Raw genomic sequence first — 24,916 nt, 5'->3', positions numbered from 1 at the left:
TTTAATTATAGGGAGTCATCTGTGACTCCTTTAACTGTCACAATGCCATCCAATTCAATTCTGGGACTTTTTAGGAGGAGATTTAGAATTCTCTAGTGCCTCACCAAACTACAAATCCCAGAATTCCATAAGAAGTAGCAATGGCAGTTAAAAGTCCTATAACTATATATTGTGAAAGACATTTGTGAAGAGAAAAATATATTTGTCAAGATTAGTTATTTGGCAGTGTAGATCCAGACTAATTACAACTGTTTTCATATCCATTTGTATATTTTACAAGTGCCAAAATCTTTGCTCAGCTCTGATATACTAGTAGTGTTTTATGCTAATAATATAGTACAATTTATACTAGTAATATTACAGTATAATGTGTTATTATTTTTGATATAGATGTGGATTTGTTTTTTGGGATTTGAAGGGTTTGTTGTTTTGTCTTTGTTCAGCCTCTCAAGGCATTGAATGTTTGCCAATATCTGTTGTAAACCTTCCTAAGTCCCCTTGGTGAGATAGGGTGGGATATAAATAACATTTATTATTATTATTATTATTATTATTATTATTATTATTATTATTATTATTATTTGAAACATAACAAGATGAGTCCACAGCAAACAAGATCACAGCAAACAAGATGAGTCCACAGTTGTATTGGATCACATGTTGGACACTTCCCAAGTGTCTAGGACTGTGTGGTGTATTGGCGAATAATGCGTGCAGATCCCAGTAAGGTGGCCTTTTGCAGCTGATAGATAGTAATTTTGTCAGCGCCAATTGTGTTTAAGTGCAGGCCAAGGTCTTTAGGCATTATTATTATTAGTCTTAGTTTTCCTCATTCTGACTGTTTATCTATCTTTGATTCAATTAATAAAGGGCTTTCCCCCCACATTTATATACAGACAGTCCCCAAGTTGCAAACATCTGACTTACAAATGACTCACAGTTAAGAATGGGGGTGAGACAACAGAAAGTAATCTACTCCTCAGAAGGGAAATTCACTCCTAAAGAGTGATCATGGGGAAAAGGTGTCTTCACTGAAGCTTTATCACAAATCCTTGTTTCCACAACAAGCCACATTTTTTTCAAAATTCAATTATCATAGGGAAAGAAAGTGAGATGAAATCTTTTGAGCAGGGGCACAGACAGCAAAACAAACACCACAGGGTTTTCCCTATGTTATCCAAAACTATAGATAGATAGATAGATAGATAGATAGATAGATAGATAGATAGATAGATAGATAGATAGATAGATGATAGATAGGTGATAGATGATAGATAGATAGCTGATGTTACACTGAAAAATTGTACCTGTTCCAACTTACAAACAAATTCAACTTGAGAACAAACCTACAAAGTCTATCTTATTCATAACTTGGGGACTGCCTGTAATTAGACAAAGTTTCCCTTTTCCAAATAATACTTCAGTGTTAAATAATATTTAGAAATGTTCTTCTGCCATGGATGTTGTATTAGGAAAGATAATATTTGCTGACTACTGAGTTATAATGCTGACCATATGAGTGGATCATAATGAAGTCTTGAAATATTACCTACATTGATAAAAATGTCAGATATGTCATAGAGATACAATGTTACTTCTTTCCCAATCTTTCTTGCAGTTTTCTGGCAATATCTGAGGAATTTGGCTTGTGCTTGCCTCATCAAAATGGATTATTCTCATTTCGTGACTGCTGTGAGCGCAGCAAGGAGAACAAACCCTGCAAGAATGACCAGTGGGTAGATGCATATGTCCATTCATCAATACCTTTCCTTGATGCATTCTGTGTGCTGCCTGCTTTGTTAAAAATTGTGCATCCAGCAGAGTTTGGGAGTAGTACTATGTGAAACAACATAGCTCTGGGATGATCCCTGATATTTCCAGTTTTTAAAAGAGGATCTCATCATTTATGGCCAGGCTTCCCATTCACTGAGGTTACGGGCACAAAAGTGAGGAGCCACAAATTGCTAATTTTTTTACCTGAGAGAACACCTGTCCTAGGCATCACTAGGTCCTCCACCAAGATCAACTTCCAGCAGAAGCAGACCATAGAATCAAACTGGAAGACCTAGACATTCCTATAGAGAACATCTTAATCAACTTCAGGAATAATCAAATCCATAAAAATCAAATGGGAAGGGCACACTACAATGCAAAAATCTTTGACTAGAGATCTACCTCAAAACAGATTTAATGCTAGGTTAGGTGAGCAATGAGTCTGACTTGTTTGTATGTACCGTATATACTCAAGTATAAGCCGCCCGAATATAAGCCGAAGCACCTTATTTTGCCATAAAAAACTGGGAAAACGTATTGACTCGAGTATAAGACAAGGATGGGAAAAACTACTGATAAATTTCAAAAATAAAAATAGATACTAATAAAATTTACATTAATTGGGGCATCAGATTAATTGTCCCTATGGGAGATGGTAGTGGGATATAAATAAAGTTTATTATTATTATTTATTCCCTAGAATCATAGAGTTGGAAAAGACCTCATGGGCCATCCAGTCCAACCCCCTGCCAAGAAGCAGGAAAATTGCATTCTAAAGCACCCCCGACAGATAGCCATTCAGCCTCTGTTTAAAAGCCTCCAAAGAAGGAGCCTCCACCACACCAAGAAGAGTGAGTTCCACTGCTGAATGGCTCTCACAGTCAGGAAGTTCTTCCTAGTATCCCGATTGAATCTCTTTCTTGAAGTCATTGTTTGATGTCATTTTTTTCTCTAATCCTAGTCTCCAGGGCAGCAGAAAACAAGGTTGCTCCCTCCTCCTCCATATGACTTCCTCTCACATATTTATATATGGCCATCATCATGTCTCCTCTAAGCCTTCTCTTCTTCAGGCTAAACATGCCCAGCTCTTGAAGCCACTCCTCATAGGACTTGTTCTCCAGATCCTTGATCATTTTAGTTGCCCTCCTCTGGACACATTCCAGCTTGTCAACATCTCCTTTAAATTGGGGTGCCCAGAATTGGACACAGTATTCTAGATGTGGTCTAACCAAGGCAGAATAGAACCTATAGTCTACAGTTCCATAGTAAAATTGCATTTCATCGTACAAATATTAAAAACTTGTGTGTATGCATTATGTATTCTAGTGAACACCTTTCTTTTTCTCTTACCCTTTGACTCTTGGGATGCTTTGTCTATATATCATGATAGAAAATAAACCTCTTGTAAATAGGGTGAGCCAATCTTAGTGGGGAAAGTCTCCAAGTTTATATTCCTAATTTTTGTGAAGATTACTCTCCTCTACAGAGGCTGCAGTTTCCAGTGGTACCACCATCATCCCTAATTAAGCAATCTTCAGCCATCATATTGGATTTAATAATTTTCAGCTAGAGACCCACAGCTATTATAAAGCCATGGCTGTGAGGCCAAGCTTTTGGTCAGTAAGCAGTGCAGTAAGAGACTACAAATAACGGAAAGATGACACCAATTGGACCTCGAATGTCACTGGGATTTTGTGATTATTAACTGAAGTTTTAATGTTCTAATGTTTATGTTTTTAATTGGGTTGATTTTAATGCAGTTGTTTATTTACTGGTGTGTATATGTATGTACGATATTGAATTTTGCCATTGTGAAGCCACACTGAGTCCTCTTCAGGGTGAGAATGGCAGGGCACAAGTGTGGCAAATAAATAAATAATCAAGTTTATTGTTCCCTATATTTCATACTTTACACTAATGCATCAGATATAATGAAAATATTCTCTTGTACCTTTGCTTCCACATTGGGTATTTTGGCATATTGTAGTATCATTTTCTGTCTGAATGCATTGTATCTTGAGCTTCCAAATCCCACAATAAATTCCTTTTTACTTTTTTAAATGATAGATGAACTGGCAAAAAAGATGTCCTCTACAATCATGCTTTCCGGGGGGATGCCAAATGCCGACTACTTCCCATTTAAAGCAGCAAGTATCTCTCTTACTGATGGAACCACCATTGAAATTGGAGAAGAACTGATGAAGAAAGCTCTTCAGTACAGTGCTGCAGAAGGGTATTTAATATCAGCATTTCTTTTTAAAACTTGTCTTCGCCCTAGGAGAATAAAATCTGAGGCTGAAGCAGTGATCATTAACTTATAGCTATTCAGAAGTTTTTGACTTCAAAACTGAGTTTTGGCTAGCCTGGGAAAAGGTAAGGCATTTCAGGAGTTGACGTCAAAAACGTCTGGAGGATCAAAAATGCAAAACCAATAGCCTATTAAATTGGGTAGTTTATTTACTAGCAGTCAGTTAAGGTCTCCTTAAAGAGCCCTATTAGACTACGAATCTGTCTAATCCAGAACTCCACAATAACCAGATGATTCCAAACAAGGCCTGTAGACATCAACATTTATTATTCCCCAACATCTGGTATTCAGAAATAGATTATCTGAAAAAAATATTTTTCAGTGATGAATTCTGTACCCAAGCTGGATGATCTACAAAATAGTTCGTCCCTTTTTTCTGAACTTTTCTGAACTTTTGAGGAACTGCAAGTAGCTTCTGCTACTTGCAGAATTGGCCATCTGCAAGGGCATTGCCTAAGGGACGCCCAGATGTTTTACCATCCTGTGGGAAGCTTCTCTCATGTCTCTGCATGAGAAGCTGGAGCTGACAGATGGGAGCTCACCCTGCTCCCTAGATTCAAACCGCCAACCTTTCAGTCAGCAATCCTGCCAGCATACAGGTTTAACCCATTGCATCACTGGGGGCTCCTGAACTGAATCTATTGTTAATCAATTACACTCTGCAACCTTGAGTTTTAGTTTTATCTATAACCTGGTGTTGTGAAGTTCTGCAAACAAGACCATTAAGTAGAATCTTTTCACTTGAGGGGAAGGAGTGTCACCTCACACTGAACAACAAAACCCAGAGGGAAAATAAATGCACACAAATGAATGGCGGATAGATAGTGAAAGAACAAAGGCTTATCACTGGCCCACCCATTTTACTGTTACTTTACCTACTGCCAAGCTCACTTTTAAAAAAATCCAGTTAATAAGAAGTTGTTTAATATGTTTGAAATATTGAGTATTCTTAAAATCATAGTCTTCTTTTCCAGAATTCATGAATTACTATTGTGGTTAGAAGATTTGCAGATGAAACTCCATAACCCACCAACAGCACATTATACTCCTGAAAAAGGAAAAATGAGGATATGCATCACTACAGGCAGCCAGGAAGGACTTAGTAAAGTATGAACAATTCAGATGTGACAATGTGTCTTTTTACTTTCTTTACATAAGTGGTCAAAATAATTCTGCTTTCTGGATTTCTCTTTATTGCAATTAAATCAGAAAGATGTTTTACTGTTTATCATTCTCCTCCAATACATCAGATAAAACAACTTCTTTCACAACTTTGAGTTCAATGTGTCATGAACACAGTGGATACTAAATGTGTTTTAGTCTGATAAATATTTTCCTTTCTTCTGTAATATAGCATTATTTGTTAAGAAATAACTCTGCTTTCATGATGGCATCCAGTGTGTCTCTTTTAAGAAGTGGCTGTTGTTGGTGGAAGCCAGCGGGAAGAGGTGTTCTTCTGATCCATTTTCTCTTTCCTCTACAACCTCCTCACAACACTGTCACCATTTGCTTCCATATGAATTCCCCAAAGTAATTTTCTGTAGGCTCCTTTTGTCTCCCAGTAAGAATTACTTGTGACTGAAGTTCTGCCTTCTTTCCAACAGTAGAAGCAGCAAAAGTCTTTCAATTTTCTAATTCTACTACTTAAATACATATAAATCAGTGGTTCCCAACCTTTTTTGACCAGGTCCCACTTGGCCAGGGCCCACTTTGGCCAGGGTCCACTTTGACCAGGGCCCACTATGATCAAGGACCACTTTAACCAAGGACCACTCTCCAACATTAGTAGCAAAAGGGGTGGGGCTGGTCAGCTCTGCAAAAAGGAGCAGAAATAAAATAAAATAAAGAGGAAGGAGGCTCACGGACCAGATTTTAGTTCTCTCAGCCCACTGCTGGGCTACAGCCCGCAGGTTGGGAACCACTGATATAAATAGAAGCAATCATATGGAATTTATCTCAGCCTGGATTTAGGTTCCTCTCTTCTCACCACATCACACCCTACCTTCACCATGTTAAGAAACTTGTGGCCTTTTGATGGCCTGTTATTTACCTTACTGTCCTTCACTTGGCCACTGGGTAGACAGACCAGTACTGATGGAAACTACATCAACACTTAGGGGATTTCCTATTTCTAGCCTACATCATTCAGCGGGGGGGGGGGGGGGGGGGGGCAACTTTCTTATGCAGCATGAAGGAGGGAATTAAAAGGCTACCAAGAATGGAAATGATGAGAAACCAATGCCCAGTTGTACATGACAATGTTTGGATCCAATCCATAGTATGGAGCTCTTTGTTGTGGGATTTGTTTTACTAAAATAAACATGAGAAAGTCTACTCAGGACCATAGAAAGAAGAGAATGAACCCTTCCCTCCCCAGCTATGGTTTTAAAAAATTACATGTATCAAGACAAAAAAAAAAGCTCATAGTGCAATCTTGTTTCCTCATCATCATAAAATAAGGTTACATCATAGTCTAAGAATTATTATATTTTAATACAGTTCTAACCTTTGAAAAAAATGTGTACCAATGCTGTTTTTTATTAATCTATTTGTTTTTTATATTATAGGTTTATGATATGCTCATTAATCCTGGAGATAATATCCTTTTAGATGAACCCAACTTCAGTGGGACCATGGCAGCAGTGAGTCACCTTTGAGATCCTGTTATTGTGCAAATGAGACAATTTGGGTGCTTCGATCACTAGCAGTACTTGTAACAGTTGATATTAGGAATAACTTACTAACAGGCAAGCATGTATAAACCTAAAAAGAGGCTTTGTTCTGAATGCTACAAGTTTACCAAGCTGGTCCAAGTATTGGGTTTTACCCTAATTGCCATCTCTTGCCCTTCATATGCAATCCTGCTTTTGACATTTGAAGCCTCCCATCACTAAGTCTGTTGCAAGGAATAAAACTGGAACTCTTGGGGATGCCCCCAAAATACTATTTATGAAGGTCATGTGTAATTCGGGGCTTATTCTTTGCAAAATTCACAGGCCAGTCCAAACAACTTAATTTATTATTTATTTATTTAAAACAATTATATTCCGCCCTTCTCACCCTGCAGGGTACTCAGCGCAAAGAACAACATATATACCATGAAGCCTGGCATGAACAGGCTTGGAGCTGGGATTCCCAGTTATCCTCTTTGAACATGCTGTTACCTCTGTTGGCAGCCTCAGCCCCTTTTTGACAAACTGGAAGAGGCTTACACATCCCTAATTATCACAAAAAAAAACTTCCATTGGGGACTCTAGGGATTTTATCAGATGAAGACAGAGTGAGATGAAAGCAGGGAGAAATGGATGAAACCATCTAGACCAGTGGTTCTCAACCTGTGGGTCCCCAGGTGTTTACCAGCTGTTAGGATTTCTGGGAGTTGAAGGCCAAAACATCTAGGGACCACAGGTTGAGAACCACTGGTCTAAATCCTTTCCCTCCTGTCTTTCCCCATCTTGAGGAATGGCCAGTCATCCCACATAATTATCAATCTTTTCCCTGCTTTCTCCCCTCTGAAACCTGTTTGGAGTCTGATAACATCGTAATAATAATTATTATTATTGTTATTATTATTATTATTATTATTATTATTATTATTTATATTCCGCTCTATTTCCCAAAAGGGACTCAGGGCAGATTCCAAACATAAAAGGCAAACATTCAATGCCTAAATACAACAACAATATATCCATACTAACAAAATTATACAACTCAACATATAAATACAAATTATAACTTAACACACTAAAATTAAATAAAAAGCACAGCCTGTTATAACAGACATAAGACAAAACATCAAACATGAAATGGAAACAATAATTTCCCATTTATTTGGGGCAAATCTATCAATCATTGCTCAAGATATCTATTGAGCTGGTGGGGTGAGCAGGGCACAGATACTGATGGCAACTATTTATCAGAGGTATAATGGTAGTATTACCAACTATTATTCCTTCTCCTTGTAAGCCAGTGAGCAAAGGTATGTCTTCAGCTGTTTTTTGAAAGTGGGGAGGGAGGGGGCCATCTTTAACTCCTTAAGAAGGGAATTCCAGATGTGGGGGCAGCCACGGAGAAGGCCCTTTCTCTCGTTCCCACCAGCCATGCTTGGGACGGGGGTGGAACTGAAAGGGGGACCACCTCCGATGACCGCAGTGTCCAAGTCGGTCTGTAGAGAGAAATGCGGTTTGTCAAATAGTCTGGACCTAGGCCATTTAGGGCTTTATAGCTAAGAACCAGCATTTTGTATTTAGCTCGGAAGCAGACTGGCGGCCAGTGGAGCTGCCGCAACATGGGAATGGTTCTCTCCCTGAACGGAGCTCCAGTTAGTAACCTGGCTGCTAATCTCTGGACCAACATCCAACTCCTGAAGATGTGCTTAGGAAATGGAGCCCAATGAATTCCCACCAGAAGTGCCCTCACGTCATGTGGGGCTCTGTCTCCTAAGTGCATGGAAACAGAGTTCAAAGAACGTCTGACAAGGTCCTAGGAAGTGTAGTAACTTCTCTGGGCTCTGCCTTTATTTTGTTTATTTACTCCATTTATACCCTGCCTTTCTCCCCCTCAGGGGATTCAAGGAAACTTGCAACTTTGATATAATTCAATACTGTTAAAATCAACCGTAAGAACAATACCATACCCCTCCATTAAAACAATTAATAATTAGTCAATAAATACATTAAAACATTAAACAGATTAAAACATATAAAGTGCCTAGTCCCATTTGTCCAAGATCCTTTGAGGAACAATCCTTTGCCTTTGGGGAGCAATCTTAAGGAGCACAATGAAAGAACGATTTTACATTTTGTTCCTGCTAAAAGAAAGATCCGGCTTGAACAGCTTGTACTAACTAGATAGTCAGTAATGTGTAATATCTTGTTCCTTTTCATCAACAGCTACGCCCATTGGGATGTAATATTATCAAAGTCCCCAGTGATGAGCATGGCATTATTCCAAAAGCTTTAAAAGAAATTCTTTCCCGGTGGAAATCTGACAACAACACACATAAGCTCAGTAACAAGCGCCCTAAATTTCTGTACACTGTTCCCAATGGTGGCAATCCTTCTGGAAGCTCTTTGACAGCAGAACGCAAAAAGGAGATTTACCAGGTAATCCCTACTACTGTCGCAATTTACAAGCAGAACAAAAAACATAAAGGCATTCAGTAACCCAGTAGAGACTGTCTACTTCCATGTCATAGTTATAGTGAACCTGCTTCAGCTTTTTTTTTTTTTTTGTCTGAACATTAGAGGAGCTGTGCAAGATGCTGGATTTTGTTCTCAAAATATATTTAGCAGCATGGATAGTTCCTTTGAAATTTGGACAAAAAGGTTAGAATAGATTCACTGACATGGAAGCCATCAGCTGACATGAGGATAACCTAGATGAGCATCTAGACCAGCACTTTAGCAGATGTACCGCTATGATTATAGCAGCAAATGGAAGGAATTTTTCCATGCCCAGAACTTCTGAGCCATTCCAAAGAAAGAGGAGAAAGTCTGGTAAGTGAGAATAGCATCCAGAGGTCAATGCAAAAGAATATATTACAAGAGCTAACCAAAATTGCCAGAAAATTTGATATAAAATAGCCTTGAAATCTCACAAATCTGAATGTGGTAGAAGCTAATAGATTCATCCACCCAAGTTCAGGTGGGAATGAATTGGAGTTGTTACCTGATTTTTCTGAAAGGTTCCATACTGGGAATCTATGCATTTTCTGCATTTGACCCAAGCACATGGATAAAAAACTTGTTTCAATTGTTGAAGAATCTAGCAAAATGTCCACATTTCTTCATTGGAAACTGGTCTTCCAAATGAAGAGTTCTGATAATTTATAATCCAAACACATTCTGCATCTCTCCTATCTTTTCCATACCGAATTTTTGTGGTGAGGAAAAATGCAAAAGAAATAGGTTGGAAGCTATATTATGAAGATGAGATAATAGTTCTTAAGTTGCACAAAAACCATGCTTTGGAGCACTTTAATGTTACCTAAAGTTGGCAAACAGAAATTCTGTGAAGGTTTCAAACATTTTGATGGAACTGCTATTGTTTTAGCATGAGATGGCATAGATACTGATTTTATTTGTTTATTTGTCTTTTGGTGGAAATGTTTTCTAGCTTGCTCAAGAATACAACTTTCTTATAATAGAAGATGATCCATATTATTTTGTCCAGTATGAGAAGGTAAGACCAAATCCAGGAACTAATGATAATTCCTATTGATATCACCTTCCCTATTGATGAAAGGGAATATGCTTTAACTTTTAACTCTTTTCATTTTAGATGTAAATCTCATCACACATTCAGGTTTAAGAGCAATTGAGTTTCTTCCAATTGGACCTGTAGTATAAGGACATCCCTGACAAGTCTAGTTCTGGGTTGTGCTGTTCAACCTAAATATTGCCAAATAAGTTGGGCCCATAGTGTGAGTGACCTAAATAATAATAAACTTCATGGTTCATCAAGGAATTGAACTCACCTCAGCTCAGTGTCCCTTTAGATCTATTTTTGGATTATTCATGTAGCTCACTTCATGGTCTCTCCTGAGGCAAGTAGCTATGAGACCTAGAAAAATGAACTCAAAAAGAAATCCTCTCTCCTATACTTTTTTGGGGGATGGGAGCAAGTTAGTCTATCTCAACTTCACAACTTCACAAATGTCATTCACCAACTAAGGGTCAGTATTTGGTTGCTGACAGAGGTCCATCAATAACTGCTTTTGGCTTAATAACAAAATATATTTTTTTATTGCTAGACAAAAGCACCATCATTCCTTTCAATGGATGTTGATGGCCGAGTCATCAGAGGTGATACATTCTCCAAAATTATTTCTTCTGGGTGAGTAGAAACAGTCTAGGATTCTGAGAGCTAAAGCACACTGATACAAGCTCTACAATCATCAGCATGTCCAACAGCTAAATTAGCCTAGTAAATGGTATTTCGACACATATAATTGTGAAAAATACACATTTCTAGCCTATTTAGACACATACGAAAGTCCTATTACAAATTTAAATACTCATCTGTGACTGTGAAGTTTTTCATGATGTGACAGCCTTTACAATGCAGCCTTTCAGCAGGCAATTTATCAAATCAGATGGATAAAACAAAAGTCTCCAATAAAACTGGAGACCCATCAGACCAACGTAGGACATGCTATAACAGAACTGATTAAATATGGAGGTTCCATGTAACAATATGGATTAAATGTGGAGGTTCTATGTAACAATACTTCTGATATATTAAGGAAGTGCTGAGAGTCACATAATCCAAAAAAGAAAGAGGAGGAAGTGATTATGGAAGAGTTGGTGGTAGTGGAGGAGATAACAGTATCATTTCTCCTCCACCTCCAGTCAAAAGATTGCACCTTTTTTGAAGAACTTTCTGTGAGCTTTAACTTCACATTAAGTTAATAATAGTATTACATGCTTATCTTTTCCTCCAATAAGTTCAAGATGTCATACATGGTTATTCTCCTATCCACTATAAAATCACAACAAACCTGTGAGGTAGGTTAAATGGAGACAGAATGATCCTGGCTCTTTTAGGTTCCAGTCTAGGATTCTCAGAACTAAAGCACACTGATACAAGCTCTACAGCTGCTAACATTTCATGAACATATTGATCTGCTGAATCTATGGCTGTACGGCTGCATTTTTGAGACCCAAATATGGAAGAAAAAAAACCTCAACGGAAAGCCTGCAAATGTCCATGTTTATCAGGTCTGCTTTCATAATTAATAACAGCTGAGAAATCACACAAAAATAATAATACAAATGAAATAATTTTTCAGCTCACAAAGTAGTAATGTTTTCTGTAACTAATAAAACCAGAATACATGTTTATTTTGCTTTCTTTCAGTTTAAGGATTGGCTTTTTAACAGGACCTGAACCTCTTATAGACAGGATTGTTCGACACATAGAAGCCTCAACTATGCAGACCAGCACTTTTACACAGGTGAGAACTGATAATATATTGGACTGCAATTCTCTCGGGTTATATTCATTTGTTGTGTACCTTCAAGTTGTTTCTGATTTATGGCAATCTAAGGCAAACCTATCAAGGATTTTCGCTGCTTTGTTCAGAAAGGGTTTGCTTTTCCTTCCTCTGAGGCTGAGAGAATTTAACTTGCACAAGGTCACCCATTAGGCTTCCATGGGGAAGTGGGGGTTTGAACCCTGGGCCCCTTCTGCACAGCTGAATAAAATCTCACATTGTATTAATCCCACACTGAATATATGATAATGTGGATACTGATAACCCAGTTCAAAGCAGATATTGTGGGATTTTCTGACTTGATATTCTGGGTTATATGGCTGTGTGGAAGTGCCCTTGGTCTCCAGTCATATAGTAGTACTCAACCCACCATGCTGGTACATGGTCCAAATTTAGTTGTTTGCAATAAGAACTTTCCAACATTGCCAAATTTGTTCATGGATCCATTATTAAAAAATGTGAGAGTTACTAAATCAAATGTGAAATTACAAATTATCCCATTCATGAAAGCAATTGTATGAAAATACACCCTAGTGAACACTTCCCAAATATGCACTTGTAGGATTTAGCTAAAAGTCGCAGTACACCTATCAGAAAGCAAATTCTATGGAAATCAATGGTTTTACTTCATTATAAGGTATCCTGGGACAGAATTATATCCCCATAGTAGAAACTGAACTATAGCACAAACAGGAGAACTGCTGCTGTAAACAGCATTCCCATTTTATATGCCTTAAACCCTTCCATATTCTACTTGGTAAATTTCTGTACAGTATTCATGGGACAGATATCCCTATTGATCAACCTCTGACAAAATATAGCATTTCCTTGGCATTTCCTTGATCCAGGATTTCTGATTCCTAGCTGTATAACGATAACAACAATAGAATGATACTCCCGCTGACAAGTTATAGTGCTGGAAGGAGAACAGGTTAGGAAAAACCATAAGAGAGTGATGGAGGGAGGTTATGTATGGAAGAACTGTGGGCACCATTAATCTCTGGTGTGCAAGCAAATTCTTGATGTCAGAATGAATCTATGGCAAGCACAAAATCTTTTGCACTGAGCTCAAACTAGTAGATCTTGAGGTTCCAGGATTTTAAAAAATCCTGCAAGCCTGAAGTCTACTCTGCTGTTTCATTCAAAATAGTGCTTTGATTAGGCTCTTAGACAAATATAACTCATCTAAAAGTTACAAGTCTTGGAAATCTGATTCATGTTAGGTCTTCAACTTGACTGTACTCCTGCTTTCTCTAACAGGTCCTCTTAGTGCAACTTTTTAAGAAGTGGGGACATAAGGGATTTCTGCAACAAGTCAACAGGTACGGGTATTATCATCATCATCATCACCACCATGTAATAGTCACACCTTTTATCCCTTTTTTCTTCAGAAAAAGGGGATGTGACCATATGTGAGGAAAGACATTGTGCAAAGCCAGCTGGGTTTGGGGCTTTCCCTCTCTTACTTCCAAAGTGGTAGGAGAGATAAGATCCAGATGGCTCCATCTGTATTTATTTTTTAAACTATCATAACTCCGAGGAGGAGGCTGGACTAGGGCTCTTCCTTTTTCCTCCTGCCTTGATGGCAGTAAGACAGTTTTACAAGAGGAAATATAGTCAGCTGGGTCTTATCCCTCCTGTCTCCTTGGAAGTAAGAAAGAGAAAGTCCCAGATCCAGCTGGCACTGTTTATATTTCTTTTTTAAAAAGTGTCTTACCTTTGACAAGACAGGAGGTAGAAGGGAGAGCCCCATGCCCAGCCAGCTTTAATGTGACAATTAAGCAAGAAAAAGCAAAAAAAAAGGGGGGGGGGATCCCATAAGAGGGGTGCAACTATTATGCAGTTTCAACCATGGTGAAATATAGTATATTTAGTGTCCATAGCCCAAGGCTTGCAATTCTGGACTTCATCACTTTCAAACATTCAGTAAGCAGTGGACAATGTCAACAGTATCTCCCAATAAAAGAGTAGTGAATACATCTTTCCAATTGTTCTATTATCTCTTTTGTTTTTAACTAATTGTGGATTTATCAACTCTGAATGCTGATGGAGATATAACTTGAGTTTCAAATTACACTGAAACAACTGAAAAGAACTAATGAGGAAGAAAGCAATAATCTGTGGTTTTAAACTTTGAATATGTTTTGATGAATTTTTAATGCTATTTGTGTTTAATTCTGTTTTAAAGTTTGTATATTTTGTATATTCTAAATTGTATACTAATGCTTATATGTCAAGCCACTTTAAGTCTCGTTTGGAAAGATAAAGCAGGGTATAAATACATTATTACTATTACTATTATCATCATCATCATTATTATTATTATTATACCCTGCTTTATCTCCCCAAAGTGTGGTGATGCAATGGGTTAAACTCTTGTGCTACTGAACTGCTGACCTGAAGGTTGGAAGTTCAGATCTGCAGGATGGGGTGAGCTCCCACTGTTAGCCCTAGCTCCTGCCAACCTAGCAGTTTGAAAACATGCAAATGTGGGTAGATCAATAGGTAGTGCCTCAGCGGGAAAGGCAGAAAGATGCTTCATGTAGACATGCTGGCCACTTGGCCAGGATGTGTCTATGGACAAAACAGGCTCCTCAGCTTGGAAATGGAAATGAGCATCTCCCCCAGAGCCTTTGCCTTTGTCTATGTTTGTGTGTTTAATTATATTTCACTGTAACAAGGCATTGAATGTTTGCCTGTGTCTGTTTATAAATAAATTATTATTATTATTATTATTATTATTATTATTATTATTATTTTATGTGTGGTAGGATTCAGTGCTGGATTTCTATTAGAGGGATGGCAGGATGCAAAGGAAGCAGGAGAAAATGGACTCTCCTTCCAGAAGCTACTTCTAATATTCTTTGAAGGGGTATGCAGTTCCCATTTTTAGGTAGCCTTGAGGTTTAATGCAGAGTGGGGAAGGGAAACATCATTTGAAGCATCAAAGCCATGCCCAAAGGAAGCCTAATTTGATTTGTATCACAGCTCAAAAAGATCCTTCCTTAAGAACTCCTTCATTGGCATCAATGTGGTTGGCAAAATAATTAAAGTGAACAATAGAAGAAGTTTGGTTAGCCATTTCTTCCAGTTCTTACGAATTCCACTTGTATCTAAACTATCTTAGGTATAAAGATGAAGTATCATTTTTGGTTCAATTAGCATTGGGTGTAGCAAGCTGTGTAGGTGTATGAGAGAGTATTACAGCTGACTCAGGACCTCCCTTTAAATTGACTCTTTGCTTCCAGAGTGTCGGAATTCTACAAAAGCCAGAGAGACCTCATGCTTGCTGCAGCAAACAAATGGCTAACAGGTCAGTAAATTCAGTCTCATGGACAACTAGATATAACCATGTACCAATATAAAAAACAACAACTAAATACACCAAGGCCTTATATAGTTTTGAGAAGAGAATACAAAGGCCAAGCTGATTTTATAACCATATGGGAGTGCAAAAATTGGTGAGTGGGGGCCATCAGTCTGATAAAATAGATGCCCTGTTGAAACAGCCTGGAACAGAAAGAAATATGTCTCGACTTTGAATCTCTACAGTGCAAAGCCTGTTTAGTTGAAGCTGTTTTGCACTACACATTGATACATTCCAATTTAACTTCCAAGGCAACATAAACAGTCCAGCTCCTATAATAAACAGATGTTTAAAAGAGAGTAAGAAAGAGAAGCATATTGGTAACTAGGGACTTCAAATACCTAGCAATATATTCCATGTTCAGTTTGTTCTTAGTTTCAGACAACTTTAATGGAATTTTAATGGAACTATGCAAGACATTGAACCTATTTTGGAGATGCAGTTCAGCACCTTGGATAGCCCTGCTCCTTTTAAAGCATTTGGGGGAAAAATGGAATTATTTACTAACTCAGTTTAGGGGTGGAAATGGGATGTTTGCAAACCATTGACCCTTATCCTGAACCCTCTGTAATTGACCAGTACTGGTTTAAAGGGAGGCTAGAGGCATAATACCAAAGGTATAATGACCCTTTTTATATTTCTCTTATCCGTACCGCTGCTATATGACCTATGCACTTAACTCACTAGCCCTATCCTCTAAATTGCTGTGCCTACCCATAATGAGATTTGAGTTATATTATTGGTTGTTGTTTGCGATGCTTGTTTTATATACTGTTATAATGTTGTTTTTATGCTGTGTTTATTGATGTTATGCATTTTAATGTGTTATGTTTTAACTCTGTTGATTGGGCTTGGCTGCATGTAAGCCGCCCAAGTCACTTCGGTGAGGTGGAGGTGGGGTATTAAAATAAAATTTTTCTGACAAAAAAACACAGTATGTCACAACAAACAAGATATATATGCTGGATTTCGTATCACAAACGTAATGTTTTGTGTCAGTAAAATTTTATTTTTATACTCCGCCTCCACCTCTCTGAAGGGAGATTATTAGATACACTTTTGTATGATGTTATGCATTTTAATGTGTTACATTTCAACTGTGTTGATTGGGCTTGGCCACATGTAAGCCACCCAAGTCCCTTTGGAGAGGTGGAGGCAGGGTATAAAAATAAAATTACTGTCTACAGACATCACATGCAACTCCTGGAACGATTCCATCAGTGCTGCCTCCGGAAAATCCTGCAAATCTCTTGGGAAGACAAGTGGACAAACGTCAGAGTGCTGGAAGAAGCAAAGACCACCAGCATTGAAGCGATGGTCCTCCACCACCAACTCCGCTGGACCAGCCAAGTTGTCCAGATGCCCGACCACAGTCTCCCAAAGCAGCTGCTCTACTCCGAACTCAAGAACGGAAAGCGGAATGTTGGAAGACAGGAAAAGAGATTTAAAGATGGGCTCAAAGCCAACCTTAAAAACTCTGGCATAGACACTGAGAACTGGGAAGCCCTGGCCCTTGACCGCTCCAGCTGGAGGTCAGCTGTGACCAGCAGTGCTGCAGAATTTGAGGAGGCACGAGTGGAGGGTGAAAAAGAGAAACGTGCCAAGAGGAAGGTGCGTCAAGCCAACCCCGGCCGAGACCGCCTTCCACCTGGAAACCAATGCCCTCACTGCGGAAGAAGATGCAGAGCAAGAATAGGGCTCCACAGCCACATACGGGCCCACAAGAATATTGGAAGACAATCATTCTTGGAAAACGAGGGATCACCTAAGTGGAAAAAGTGGAAGCATAGATACTTCTTATCGATGTATAATTGTCTGTCTAGTTGTGTATAAAACGGCATTGGATGTTTGCCGCATATGTATGTTCTGCCCTGAGTATTCTATGAGGTGAGAAGGGCGGAATATAAATGCTGTAAAAAAAATCTCTGGACCACAATATGGCTTCTTACTCCTGCCTTATAACATGGTCCTTTGCCTTCACTTCCTATTGCATAGCCATTCCACATCATCCTGCCATGGTCTCCACATTCAGAATGAGCACTGCCATTAAACAGTAGATAAATAGCTCAATCAGTTATTTTTAAATGATACTGAACATATCCATTTAATTTCCCCAGACTGAGCCTAATAAATGATCAGTGCCACATTAGAGAGTTGTCTGATCACTTTGTAAACTGTAAATTTATAAGAGAAGTACTCAGTAGCAAGCAGAGAGCAATAACATGGTAACATGGCAATTATATACTTATTTATTACTGGTGGCAGGCAACTATTAATTGCTACTGTGGGAGTCTTAAGCCTGTTACAAGAAACTTTCTGAATGCTTAATCCAAAGAGCATTCAGAAAGAAGGCTGAATGGTTGTTTCACACCAATGTCTTTGTTGTTAAATACATTAAGATCAGGAAATGTTTGATCAACTCCTTTCATTCCACTGTTCTCCTTTCTTTCATAGGTTTAGCGGACTGGTACACTCCTAAAGCTGGACTATTTTTATGGATTAAAATTAAGGGAATTTCTGACACACACCAGATGATCATGGAAAAGGCCATCGATAGAGGGGTAGGGAAAATCTATTGCTCTGTAATAGCATGCCTTGCCCGTACAGTATTATTACTGCCTCCCTCCTTCCATTCATAGAATCATAGAGTTGGAAGAGACCTCATGGGCCATCCAGTCCAACCCCCTGCCAAGAAGCAAGACTATTGCATTCAAAGCACCCCTGACAGATGGCCATCCGGCCTCTGTTTAAAAGCTTTCAAAGAAAGAGCCTCCGCCACACTCCAAGGCAGAGAGTTCCACTGCTGAACGGCTCTCACAGTCAGGAAGTTTTTCCTAATGCTCAGATGGAATCTCTTTTCTTGTAGTTTAAAGCCATTGTTCCACGTCCTTGTCTCCAGGGAAGCACAAAACAAGCTTGCTCCCTCCTCCCTGTGACTTCCTCTCACATATTTATACATGGCTATCATGTCTCCTCTCAGCCTTCTCTTCTTCAGGCTAAACATGCCCAGCTCTTTAACCTCATAGGGCTTGTTCTCCAGACCCTTGATCATTCGTTTCATTGTACAAGCCCAGGACATAAGGATACATCTATAAATGTTTTGTTTATGCTTGATAAATGGCCATCATTTCCTTGCACATGAGTAATACAAATAAAATACTGTTTTAGGTGGCTTTACTTCCTGGGAGGGATTTCATGATTGATGCCTCAGAACCTAGCCCCTTTGTCAGAGCTAGCTTTTCCTATGCTTCTCCAGCTCAAATGGACCAGGTGAGTCAAATCAAATGTCTCATTGATAACAAAGGGGAGAGGGGGGAGGCTTGAGCAGGACTTGATAGAGAATATATCACCAGTGGGGAAACTGGATCTCCAGATGTAGTTATGCTCCATCTGTCAAGAGTCTCAGGCTAATCAGAACTATGAAATTATTTTTTAAGTAATTCGTTCCTTTAAAAGTTCTTGTGATATAGTGCTACCACTCAGTTCAGTTACAACTCTCAGAGAGAAGAAGCATGATATAAACACTTATACTAATACTAATAATATAACAACAATAGGTAGGGCTATAGCCAAGGGGGGAGGTTAGGGGTTCAACACCCCCCTCCAAATGTTTCAGGTTTAAAAAATCTGGTTTACTCATAAATTTTAACTAGCTACCCAAATCCTCATGCTAGGTCTATGAGAAGCAAAACTTAAACGAGTTCCTCCAAAACTGCAAGCACTATCGCAAGCAAACTTTGATAATTTATTCACATTGTGATTACTTGCAGCAATAGCCAATATAGTGGAAGCAACCAAGTTGGCCCACCCATAACTGGCAGGCAAAGCCTAAAGCATGTGTAGGGGGAGATTTGAAGGCCCTCATGAAGGAGACCAGACTTGGTGAGGGCAATTGACAAGGGCAGAACTGCAGGCTATTAATGCTGCTGCACTCCCTGCTGTGCTCTTTGCTTCAGCGTGAGATAGGAGGTATGGGTGATTAGGACTTTCCTTCCTTGCTCCCTCTCCTACACAGAGAGCTCTATTGAGCAATTTCAGGAACCAGGGAGATATAATATGAGAAGGACCCTCATATTATATCTCCCAAGGCATCCAGAGGGTTAGACCCAGCATACTACCTTACCTATTTATTTATCCATATTTGTCATTGTCTGAATAAGGTGATGTTGAATAACTATGTTTGGCCTCATTGGAATTCTAAAGGTGTCAGGTAAATTTAGACTCATGCATTTGAGGTTCAAACTTCTTATCATGCCTACTAATGGAATTACCTGGAAACTGAAATGTGCTCATTCCAGTGTTCCCACTCTGACTTGCATTATTGAGTGTCCACCAAAGTTTATCGATAGAGCCTGATTTCTGTCAAAATGTATTGGCACAGTTTTCAAGTGTTTCCAACAGAAGTTGTAGTATTTTTTTGTAACTATAAATTATCAATTAACAGTCATTTTCAGTTATTTTAAGACTTGAAATTTTGTAACTGAAATAGAAATTTGATTTAATCAAATCTATATAAAATATAGAATGAATCATATAATTTAAATTATTTTGTGTTATTGAAATATTCTTCATGAATCACTTTAAAAAGTTTCAGCCTCCCCCTTTCCTGAATTTTTTTTTCTGGCTACGGCTCTGACAATAGCCCGATACTGGGAAAAAGGCGGGCTATAACATACATATATTTGCTTTTCAAAAGAACTGTAGTTAAAATAGTTACTTCTAGTTACTTTTAAAAAATATCAAAATACCAGCTGCTGACTTCTGATTCAAAATCCATTGACCCTTTTCTTTGTCCACAAAGTGAACTACTTCTCTCTTACCATATAATGAGACACCATTAACAATCAAATTTTAAAATTAGTTAACACTTGATATGTCATTTGGTTGTGTCTGATTGCAAATAACAGCTAACTAGCTATCTGTAATTAACTACTTCAAAGCTATGGACAATGGTTAAGTATGATGGGAGTTGTTCACCAAATCAGAAGGTTCATAGGTTCTTCCCCACCAAGGTTAAAATGTGGACCATAACATTATTCAACCCAGAATTGAACATGCTTAAGCCAACTGACATCAATAGGCCGCAAACAACTGCAACAAACTTAAATTCACTAGACCTAATAGACCTTATGGCTTAGTAAACCTATATAGTATTGCACTGTGTGCATGGCTAATTCTGTGTTAGTGTCCACTCAAATGAAAGGCCACCAAGTCTAATGTATGTACAATAAGTGCAAATAGAATTGCATTGTGGTTGTGACATCTATATAAATAAAAATGTAATGTTCGTTTGTGGGATTGACATAACTCAAAAACCACCTGACGAATTGACACCAAATTTGGACACAATACACATATCAGGCCAACAAGTGACCATCACTCATAAAAACACTGAAAAACACAGCAGAAGTTATTTTAAAAGCCAAAAAACAAAAATACATTACAACGCATGCACAAAACCATCCAAACACACATATACACACACAACACACATATACACAGACTGGATCACAGCAATGCATGGCAGGGGACAGCTAGTGTAAAATACAATAAGACTTTATGTGGCAGCAACCAATAGCTTTTTATCCGTGTAATTCTTTTAAAAAGAAACAAAAAATGAAAGTGGAAAGCAATAGCCATGTGATTGTATCATGATTTGTTAAATAATATAGAGTTTTGTTAATTGCACTCATACATTGTTGTTCTTGTTATTTTTATTTAGGGTTTCCAGAGATTGGCTGAACTCATAAGGGAAGAAACGGCATGACAGCCAAATTTTCACTTATTGACATTGAACTGTGTCAAAATTTTATTGGAAATGCTGTGCAATAAATAATTGATCATATCTTTCTTTCACCATATCTCATAATTTTAAAAATTAAGTAGTTGCTTTTATAAAAATAAATTAATGTGGTTTGTTCCGAATTAATTCATTTTTACTGGAAGCGTCATTGGGACACCTCTGGTAAAAACTGAGACAGGACCTGCTTTTTAGGCCTCTCTGGATGGGACCTTAGGGGGAAGCAAGAGGAAATCAACACTGAAAAAGTCTTGCGAAGAAAACCTGATGGTTGATTTGTCTTTGGGTTTCCAACAGTTGGAATAACTTGAAGGTGCACAACATGAAAACCATGAAAATGAGATAATAATCAACATCACCACTACCACAGCATTACCTGAAGATGGCAGGCTTGTTTCATAAAAATGTTCTCTGACTAAAATTGGCTGAGCCAATTTTAGCTAGTTGTATAACTTCAAAATATGAAGAATGGATGTTATTTAAAAACCTATTTAAAATCTAGCTTGTGTGATTCCATGGTAACACAAAACTGAAAGTGTTGTTTGCTTTAGATTTTTTTAAAAAAAGAAATGCAAATTCACACAACATTATCTAAAGATTATATTCTGGTCACACATTTTTCATTATTTAGATTTTCAGAAATTATTTAAAAAATTAAGTAGAGCTGATATACATAAATACACACATATTAAATTAAATAAGATGGGGCATTATGGATTATATAGGAGGTCAGTAGTTACACCTAACAATGTAATTGCTTGTTTCTAAAATCAGCTATTATGCTTTTAGAAAACATTTGGATCCTAGGTATAATATTGATTTTAAAGAAACACCTGGACCACAGGTGTAATATTGCTTAGGGCCCTTCCACACAGCCATATAAACCAGAATATCAAGGCAGAAAATCCCACAATACTTGCTTTGAGCTGTCTGAGTCCACACAGCCATATATTCCAGTTCAAAGCAGAATATGTGGGATTTTATTCAGCTGTTTGTTTGTTTGTTTGTTTTGTCGTGTCAGGAGTCGCTCCTGTTGTGAGAGAATTGGCCGTCTGCAAGGATGTTGCCCAGGGGATGCCCGGATGATTTAATGTTTTTATCATCCTTGTGGAAGGCTTCTCTCATGTCCCCACATGAGGAGCTGGAGCTGATAGAGGGAGCTCATCCACCTCTCCCCAGAATCGAACCTGCGACCTGTCGGTCTTCAGTCCTGCCAGCACAGGGCTTTAACCCACTGCGCCACCGGGGGCTCCAGGGTCATAGGTAGTAGTATAGTAGTAGAGGTTATGTGGTTCCACATATCCATGTGAAGCCCTGTGGTTTGTCACCTGTTGGATATAGGGGGGCATATAATAAATCTTTCCTGCTTTTAAATTCTATATTTCTTTCTGGGGGGTTTAATTTAATAATTAATATAGAAGACAAACCATTCTTTACCATATTGAACCCACACACACATTTGCTCAGTCCAATGATCACCTTGAGGCCAAGAACCAGAATCAGGAGTGGATCTTAAAAGTTAAAGGTGGAAGCTGAGTAATATGAGCTCAACGGCTGGAATTGTGCAGCCAACCTTAATAATGGATCCCACAACACAGAACATACTGTGAATTGATTGTTCAAATAAATATGCTTGAGATCGCAGTGACAGATAAGGGTTTTAAGGTTTTAATATTACAGTCAGTTCCTGATTTATAAACATCCGACTTACAAATAATTCATAGTTAAGAACAGGAATGAGCCAACAGGAAGTGAGAGAAATCTACTTGTTGGAAGAGAAATTAATTCCTGGAAGAATTATCATGGGGAAAATGTGTCTTCGCTGAAGCTTTCTCGCCAATCCTTGTTTCCACAACAAGTCATTTTTTTCTAAATCCAATTATCAGAGGAACAGGAAGTGAGATGAAATCTTATGAATAGGGGCAAAACAAATACCACAGGAGTGTTAACCCTTCCTGTGCTATCCAAAGATAGATAGACAGACAGATATGGCTGGCATTGTTGTCGGGCAGTTTAGAATGGCTGTGGATAAATCTCACCAAGTTGAAGCAGAAGCCACCGAGGTTTTATTTCTGTTCCAGCTGGAAAAGGATGATGGCTGCATTAATTTGCTGAAGAATCTGCCATGGTTTTAAGACAAAAAAGTACAGAATATATAGTTTTCCATTCATATTTCTCTATGCCCCCTGAGCCGGCTTCACTGTGATTGGCTGTGATGCCAGCAAGCCTGGAGGAGCAGCCAGGGACCAAGGCAGCTCGTCCAGTCAGAGCCAGGACCCTGCTTCAGCCGCTCAGCCAATGATGAGAGGGGAGGCAGACAACAGGGGGAACAATTAAAAAATGTCATGATGATGGGTTATGAATGGCCCTTTCCACAGCTGTATGATAAGTGACCAAGGCCTTCCAGCTATTGTCCTGAGATTTTGAAATAACATTCCTGTCTGGTCCCGAAGAACCAGTTCCATTGTCACAAAGCTCTGTCACATTGACTTGTTGATGGGATCTGGGATTTCTTCTCTGAAATGGGAGAATGGCACTGTGGTGGAGAAGAAGTGATAATCCCCTTTCCCTCACAGATGGGGAAGTGTCCTTTGTGTTAAGTAGTTGAAATGTCCATGAGCCCCATGCCCTAGGTGGTCTGGCTAAAGGCCCTTCAAAGTCCAGGAAAAGGTACTATTTGCCTGTTGTCCATGCTAATGGGTTCTTTGCCACGTCCTTTGTTTAGGGATTATTGGTCGAGGAAGTCTTGCAATACCTGGACCTTGAGTTGCTGGGCATAGTTCATGAGGAGGTCACTCTGCTCAATATACATACATAGCATAAATGGGAATGAGGGGCATATACAGGGTTCATATGGGAAGAATGAACATGCAGAATTGGGGAAAGATCTGTCCTAGTTAGTTACCCAGAGTTCATAAAAGTTGATATAGGGTCCATATGAGCACCCAAGTCCATCCATAAAACAAGAGATTCATTCAGGAAAAAGTCCAATTCATAAAAACAACCAGAATGGCCTGATGCTGGCCTGGTCACAGGGGTAACACAGGAGGGGGCTTCCTGGGGTCAGCAGGCTCCATGCCGAGGTGACGCACACAAGAAGAAAGAACATGAACATTGTTGCCATGTGGAGCCATGGGACCATGGGAAAAAGTCTTAGGTTGCCACATGGGGGCTATGGGATAGTAGTTATGGAATGGAAAATACAGAAAAGAAAGAGAAACAGAACAGGGCTTGAGATGTGAAAAGACTATATGTGGGTATTTTGGTGGGATATGTTTTTGTCTAGTATCAGCCTGGCGTCCTTGGCAAAACTTGGCCGCTCTAAGTCCCCCCCCCCCCCCCCCCCCAGGAAGGGCAGGGTAGAAATGCTGTAAATAAATAAATAAACTATGAATTCCCTGATTATAAACTATATTTTATTGAGGGGGGTCATGTTCGGCATCAGTGTTACCCTTAAAATGTTTCGATTTACATAGAAATTAATCTTAAAAACAAACCTACAGAACCTATCTTGTCCATAACTTGGAGACTACCAATAATTTCATTTTATCCAGCTTCAAAGTGTTGTTGTTGTTAAATCGGCAATACCACCATTACTCTCACCACTTTCTTTATCGTTCTCTTTCTTCTCTCTATTATTTGTGGAAGTGTTTTTGTTTTGTTTTGTTTTTC

At 38.7% G+C, this 24,916-nt stretch overlaps 1 protein-coding gene across 1 annotated transcript; it reads left to right on the top strand.

Moving 5' to 3' along the window:
- The first annotated feature begins 1,665 nt into the window (after positions 1–1,665).
- LOC132775458 (kynurenine/alpha-aminoadipate aminotransferase, mitochondrial-like) lies at positions 1,666–21,211 on the top strand. The gene is made up of 13 exons (XM_060776190.2): positions 1,666–1,732; positions 3,841–4,006; positions 5,056–5,188; positions 6,649–6,723; positions 8,974–9,186; positions 10,199–10,264; positions 10,836–10,918; positions 11,942–12,038; positions 13,338–13,399; positions 15,326–15,390; positions 17,899–18,005; positions 18,613–18,714; positions 21,167–21,211. Exons 1-13 carry the CDS (start codon positions 1,666–1,668, stop codon positions 21,209–21,211), a joined length of 1,281 nt encoding a protein of 426 aa, XP_060632173.2.
- The last annotated feature ends 3,705 nt before the right edge of the window (positions 21,212–24,916 follow it).

This window comes from Anolis sagrei, chromosome 5 (genome assembly GCF_037176765.1).
Source record: "Anolis sagrei isolate rAnoSag1 chromosome 5, rAnoSag1.mat, whole genome shotgun sequence".
NCBI classification, from domain to species: domain Eukaryota; kingdom Metazoa; phylum Chordata; class Lepidosauria; order Squamata; family Dactyloidae; genus Anolis; species Anolis sagrei.
This window is presented reverse-complemented; position numbering and strand designations above follow the sequence as displayed.